At 51.1% G+C, this 6423-nt stretch overlaps 1 protein-coding gene across 1 annotated transcript; it reads left to right on the top strand.

Annotated features, from left to right (window-relative positions):
* Positions 1–1117: 1117 nt before the first annotated feature.
* LOC137915790 (BCL-6 corepressor-like) lies at positions 1118–4318 on the top strand. Its single transcript, XM_068758909.1, has 5 exons — positions 1118–1359; positions 1631–1776; positions 3486–3563; positions 3672–3825; positions 3926–4318. The coding sequence occupies exons 1-5, from the start codon at positions 1118–1120 to the stop codon at positions 4254–4256; spliced, it is 951 nt and encodes a 316-aa protein (XP_068615010.1). The 3' UTR covers positions 4257–4318.
* Positions 4319–6423: the final 2105 nt, after the last annotated feature.

Genomic DNA, 6423 nt, shown 5'->3' with positions numbered 1-6423 from the left:
CCCCCCTCTGCGCTCTGCCGCTACCATTCATCTCTTGTTATTATCAGCTGCAGCCCAGAGGACGGCAGCGGCAGATTTCATCCACAGATTCATTAATCTGTCATCTGTTAGGGTGTTGCCTGTCGCCCCCGCCCCCCCCCCCCCCACCTCTCTCCTACCTCCATCGGCCTGTTTTTTTTCCTCCGTTGCCTGCCTTTCCCTTCCTCGTCCTCCTTCCATCCACCCCGTGCTGAAAGAGAGCGAGTGGAGGAGAGAGATAAACACTTGGATGAGACGGCAGGCCAGCATTAGCATAGAAATGGAAGTTTGGAATCGTTCTCCAGGTTCAGATGAGCAACTTTCCTCCCCTCGGCACAGGACTGTTGGCAGGACGCGGCAAGTGCGTGTCTGCGTGTCTGCGTGTGTGCGTGTCTGCGTGTGTGCGTGTGTGCGTCGTGCGTTGACTACGTGAAGCATCCGCAGCGTCCCACGCACGCATAACGTGTTGAAACGCGCGTCTTATTCAAACAGGCCCAGATTAGCACGCATTGCCGGGCTGCTCCTTATCTCCCCGCCCCCTTTCTGTTCATTAGCAGCCGCCTCGGCTCCAGTCCAATAAAAACCAGTCTGCAGTCGAGTCGACGCTCGGTGCCAAACTGTCGCAGCCCTCGACCAGAGGAAACGCTTCCAGCTCTTAAACGCCTCTATCAAATCTCTTTGTTCCGCTTCCATTATTCTGCCTTTAGAACCCCACCATCATGACTGGCTGCCGTGGCAATGCCCCCCCCCCCCCCCCAGTCCAGCCATGGCACACAGGCGAACAGTAACACATACTTGTGCGTGCGCGAGCAGGATCTGGCGGGCTAAATACGGTTGAGTCACACTTAGTCCCCTTAATATCTTCTGGCGCCGGCGCTGGTATTGTGGAGCATTTGTGTGTGTGTGTGTGTGTGTGTGTGTGCGTGTGCGTGCGCGTGTGCGTGTGTTTGTCCGGCACAGGAACCAACTCAGTTCCTGCTTTTTGTAATTCCTCTCCCACAGGAAGTGTAAAGGGGAGGAGGGGGGGCTGCTCGGGTTGTGTGTGTCTCCATCGATTTGACTCGTGTGTCTGCTCTTGCATTGCTCAAGCTCATTACACATGCACGCGCACGCGCGCACGCACACACACGGCGGCGCTAAAGCCCCGCTCTCCGTCTGCGCCGGCTCTCTGCAGGAGGTGGTGCTGTACTGCCTGGAGAACCGAGTGTGTGAGGTGAACCACATGGACTACGCCGGCTACTGTGCGCTCCACGAGGCGTGCGCCCGAGGCTGGCTCAGCATCGTCCAACACCTGCTGGATTACGGCGCCGACATCAACTGCAGCGCGCAGGACGGCACGAGGTGAGACAAACATGTCCGATCGTACGTGTGCATGTGTTCACTGAACCGTCTGCTTACAGGCACAGTTGTGACTTCTGGGGTTAAAGTTTATGGAAAGTCTTGAGGGTGAATCAAAGCATTTTTTTTTTATTTATTTTTTGTGACAGATTGTCATTAGTGAAGAATTTAAGATCACCGATTGCATGGGGGAGAATTGTTAACATGAGGATCGAGTACCACAAACCCGTACCAGAGTTCTCAATGCGAAAACGAAATGGTGTTGTGTCTCCAGACCGATTCATGACGCTGTGGAGAACGATCACCTGGACGTGGTGCGAGTCCTCCTGTCTTACGGCGCTGACCCCACCCTGGCCACGTACTCTGGACGTGGCCTCCTCAAGATGACCCACAGCGACGGCATGGAGCGCTTCCTCTCAGGTACAGCTGACCTTTCACCTCCTCCCCACGCGCTCCTCTGGAGACGAGCGTTTGAACGGGTGATCGTTTTTCATCAGGGCGACCAGGATCTGAATATTAATGATCCTTTCACCAGAAATGCAAAACGAGTGAACTGATATCCTTGGAGATAAAGCGCCGTATAATCAGCCAGTACATTGAGGTGGGGCAAGGGTAAATTGTTGAAAGGATTGGGCGGCAACCCAGTTCCCAAATGCCCCCCCCCCCCCCGCCCCCCCCCCGGGCTTGGCTCCTTCACTGTTTGCTGTTCTTTCAACGCTCTGACCTCTGTGCAACCTGTTGATGTGAGCCGCTCTCTGTAAATCCTCGCCCTGCACCTCCCACCCACTCGCCCCTCCAAGCCGGATCTCTCTCCGTCATCCCATTTTCCCTCCGGTACACCCCCCACCCCGCCCCCAACCACCTGTTAGAGAGAGGGAGTGTCAGCCCGCCAGGGTGCGTGCTGCTGCTGCCTCTGAGCTCCTCGATCTGGTTACTTAGCAACGCCAAGTCTGTTTGCTCAGCGTACGTGCGGAAATCTGCTTCGCTCTGGCTGGAGACGCTTTTGTCAGCTTTCATGCGAGTGCCTGAGCGCGTCTTTTTTAACCAGGCTGTCACGCTAGTCTTTGGGGCATGTATCCTGTTAGGGCTCGTACGACTGTTTGCAGTTGCGCTGTGATAACACGAGTTTGTGTATAGGAGGAGGAAATGAAAGCCTCGCACACGCACACACTTCCTCCGTAGGAAGCCCTTTAAAGCCACGTGAATGCCTCATTAGTTTAGAGCGCTAATCTGAGACGCGCCGCAAGAACAGTGTTCCGAGACGGGAGAGAGGGTTTTTAGAGCGGGGGGGGGAGAGAAACGAACCGGTTCAAAGTCACGCCTCACAGAGGGGCGGAAAAGGTTTAGTTTCCGTGTGCACGGCGAGGAAGAGATGGCGTTGAATTCTGAAAAGAGCATGGCCGGATAGATCAATGATCGCGAGACTGACAGCGGAGAGGGAGGGAGATCAAGCACCAGGGAAAATGTGCGAGAGCGAGTGATTGCTGCCCTCCCTCCACCTGGTCCCACTCATCTGGAGGCCGTTAATCCCTCCAAACGCACGCCAGACGCCCCACACCTCAGCGCTGGCACGAAGCCCAGCGCTCATTGTGTGTGTGTGCGTGTGTGCGTGTGTGCGTGTGTGTGTGTACGTGTGCTGACTACACACCTTGCTCTCGCCGTGTGTGCTTATCGCGCGCTCTCTGCTTGTTTGTTCCCATCTCTCTCTCTGTGTGTGCGCCGCTTTGTGTGCGTGCGTGTGTGTGTGTGTGTGTGCGCTCTGTGTGTGTGTGTGCACGCGCTCTGTGACTGTGTGTGGTTCTTGTTTGATTCCTGGCAGCCTTCTGTTGCCCTGCTCTGAACTGAGCCAGCCCTAACCCAGCGGAGACGGTCGCTCTCCTCCCCCGTGGTACAGCCGCTGGCCCCTGACCGCCCCCCCCCCCCCCCCTCCCTCCCCCTAAACATTTGCTCTGTTTGTTTCTCTTTTCTCTCTTGACACTAACCCCTCCTTCTCCTCCTCCTCTTTTATTTTGCCGTGCTCTTTAGCCATTTTTCTGCTGTAGTCTTAAAGGGCAATTGTATTTGCCTCGTTGCTTGTCCTCAGGGCGCCGGCTCTTGAATAACAGGCTTTGCTCCTCGTCTCTCCGTAGATTATTTCGCTGACCTTCAGGGCCGCCCGGATGATGACCCAGGGCTTTATTGGGAATTCTATGGCAGCGCTGTGTGTGGTGAGTACCGAGTCTTCAATCGTCTCCGCTGTTTAGTATTGTATGTTTGTAATTCCTCACCTGTGTATATATATATATATATATATATATGTATTTTCTGTATGTCAGAATCGAGTGAAGAGGGAGGCATCTACGACCTCCTGGCTGACCCCCCGGGCCCTGAGGATGAGGATCAGGAAGATAAAAAGGAGGTGTTTGAGTTTGAGTTCTCTGACCGTCCTCTGCTGCCTTGCTACAACATCCAGGTGTCCCTCTCCCAAGGGTGAGCTTTGATCGCAGCCGATGCACCGATTCTACTTCAATTAGTTTGTGCCTCGTTCCAAACGCTCATTCCTGGAAAACTAATTTGTAATCGATTTTAGGCCGAGAAACTGGCTGCTGCTGTCGGACGTGCTTCGACGGCTGCGGATGTCCGCCCGTGGCTTCCGACAGACGTTCCCCCATATGGAGGTGGTGACGGTGGCTGAGGCAGAGTTTTACCGGCAGGCGTCTTTATCGCAGCTCTTCTCCTGCCCCGAGGAGCTGGAGGGCTTCCACCCAGACAGCAAGGACCTGTTGGACCTCGTGGAGGACAGCGCTGAGCTGGCCGCTCTCCTGGGCTCCACGCTGGAGTGTTTGGACGACCACTGGGACCGCCCGGCGGAAAATCTGAAGGACAAAATCCAAGTTATTGGCAAGTTGGGCTCATCCTGACCCCCGAAGCCACTGAACACAGATCCTTGATCCATGCCGACTGCTGTTTGCGTTCGAGCCAACCAGATGATGATATGCCTTAGCCTGTCCCCTCGCTGAGGCCCTACTCTGGGCCAGCGCCGGCGCCCTGTACAGACAGACTGACCTGCTGGCTGAATTGGCTGCTCAAATGTTACCCTTTGTTAAATGAGGATCGATACGTTTGTGGCTCAATAGACATAACAACGGTCATATTTTTATAGATTAATATATGTACAAATAAATATATATATATATGTGTGTATATATATACAACAAGAGATTTTGTTTCTTTCAGGTGCAGCTCACAACTTCTCTGAAAGATTGTGTATGGCAACGGATTGTTGTGTTGTCAGCAATTAAATTGAGTGTGTGAGCATGCAGCACGTTGTGCCTGTGTGTAGCTGTACAGGATAGTACTGAGGCAGTACTATTGAATGTGGTATTGTGTTCAGAGGAAGCACACGATGTCCTGCTTTTTTTTTTCTTTCTTCTTTCTCTCCTCCGACTTTAGCGCTCGCTTGAGCCTCAGGGGCTATTCTATCGTATCTTTTAATTTTCAAATTCTGCTTCCTGTTTAGTCTGTAATTTCACATGCAAAATTACACAATTGTTTGTATAATACCAACGTTTTAGGGGTGCTGATAATTCACCCTGTAGCACAGAAGCTTGTACAGGGAGGCCGCTGCAGTAAAGTCAGTTTTGGTGTGTTTCATTTTTTGTTTTAACTTTGTAATTAAAATATCCCATAATTTGTATTTATATTTTACAAAAGAAGTTGCTTTAAAATAAACATCCAAACTGCAAGAGGGAAAGGTCTGCCTTGCCTTATTCGAACGAGCCGAGAGACTTCACGTTTTGCTTGCTGCCATGTCAAATTGATTCGGCCTAATTACGCTCCTCCCGGATGCCTCGGGTGAGAAGAGAAGCCCGATCCTCTGTTGCCATCTCTTGGATAGTTCGTGTATGAAAAGGTGGCAATGCTTTTAATTCCCTGCAGCCCGGACTCTGACTTGCTGCCCTTTCTGGCCTGCAGCGCCCCCTCGTGTGCAGAAACTCATATGTAGTGACTTTCATGACCTTCAATGACAAACGCGATTCTTAAATAGGTGTTGATTTAATGTGCCTCTAAGATGGAGGATATAGGAATGAAATCATGTGTCATTGCGCTATTTTTAAATTTTGTTTTAAATTGCCCCCCCCCCGTGTTCACTATCAGACTATAGACTTTTGTGCAAATGGGAGTTGGGGGTGCATGTCGAAATCAGTCACGACTGAAATCATGACCACTTTATGTGGGCCTTGTGCTTGTTTTGAGTCGGCGCTGCATCCGTCCATCACACAACCAGAGATACTCACCAACACAGTCAATCTGTGACTTAAAATAGGTCCAACAAATTCATTGATTGCTTTGAGTCATGATTCCTACAATGTGTGGAGGTTTGTGCAGTTCGGTACAGATGGTCTTGATTTCCGTGGCCGTAAAAACCTGCTTCACAGGAAAGCTTGATGTGCTTGATGTGAGTTCATTATGACCGTCGGCCTCAACAAAAATGTCAAGTGAGGTTAAGTAGAGTTACTTCAGGAGCACAGGCCCTGAAATCTCCTTAAATGAGTACAAAGAGGTTGTTGGTCGGTTGCCAAGGGGCCAGGGTAGAATCTGGGTGAGCAGCTAGGCTGTCAGAGTTGCTTTATGGAGGGACACGGGAGAACCAGCGTCTCATGCCATAAATAAATGCCCTATAAAATAATCTAAAAAGAGAGACGGCAGACTAAAATCTTCATCAGACATCGGAGTTATCTCTCGGCATGCTGAAGAGATTACCAATAATTTGTTGCATGTATTTTATTTAGCTGCAAAGCTTTATTTATTTAGCTGCAAAGCCGTCTGAGCTTTAACAGCTGTCTCCGGGCAGGGAGAAGTTGGTCCATTTCATATATCTGGGTAAAGGTCAGGGAGTGACAAGAGGCTGTCAGACAGCTAATTGACATGACCTTACAGCCAGAGAGTCCTATCTGGATGCAAAAGGTGCAGGAGAGTCATGTGTTCTCAACAGGATGTAATACAAGAGACAAAGACATGACTCTCAACACAAAGCTCTAACAACCAGCTACCAAACTGAATAAATGGACATTTCCAAGAACTATA

The sequence above is a fragment of the Brachionichthys hirsutus genome, unplaced genomic scaffold, assembly GCF_040956055.1.
Source record: "Brachionichthys hirsutus isolate HB-005 unplaced genomic scaffold, CSIRO-AGI_Bhir_v1 contig_1098, whole genome shotgun sequence".
Taxonomy (NCBI): domain Eukaryota; kingdom Metazoa; phylum Chordata; class Actinopteri; order Lophiiformes; family Brachionichthyidae; genus Brachionichthys; species Brachionichthys hirsutus.
Note: the sequence above shows the minus strand (reverse complement) of the source record. Positions and strands in the feature narration are given on the sequence as shown.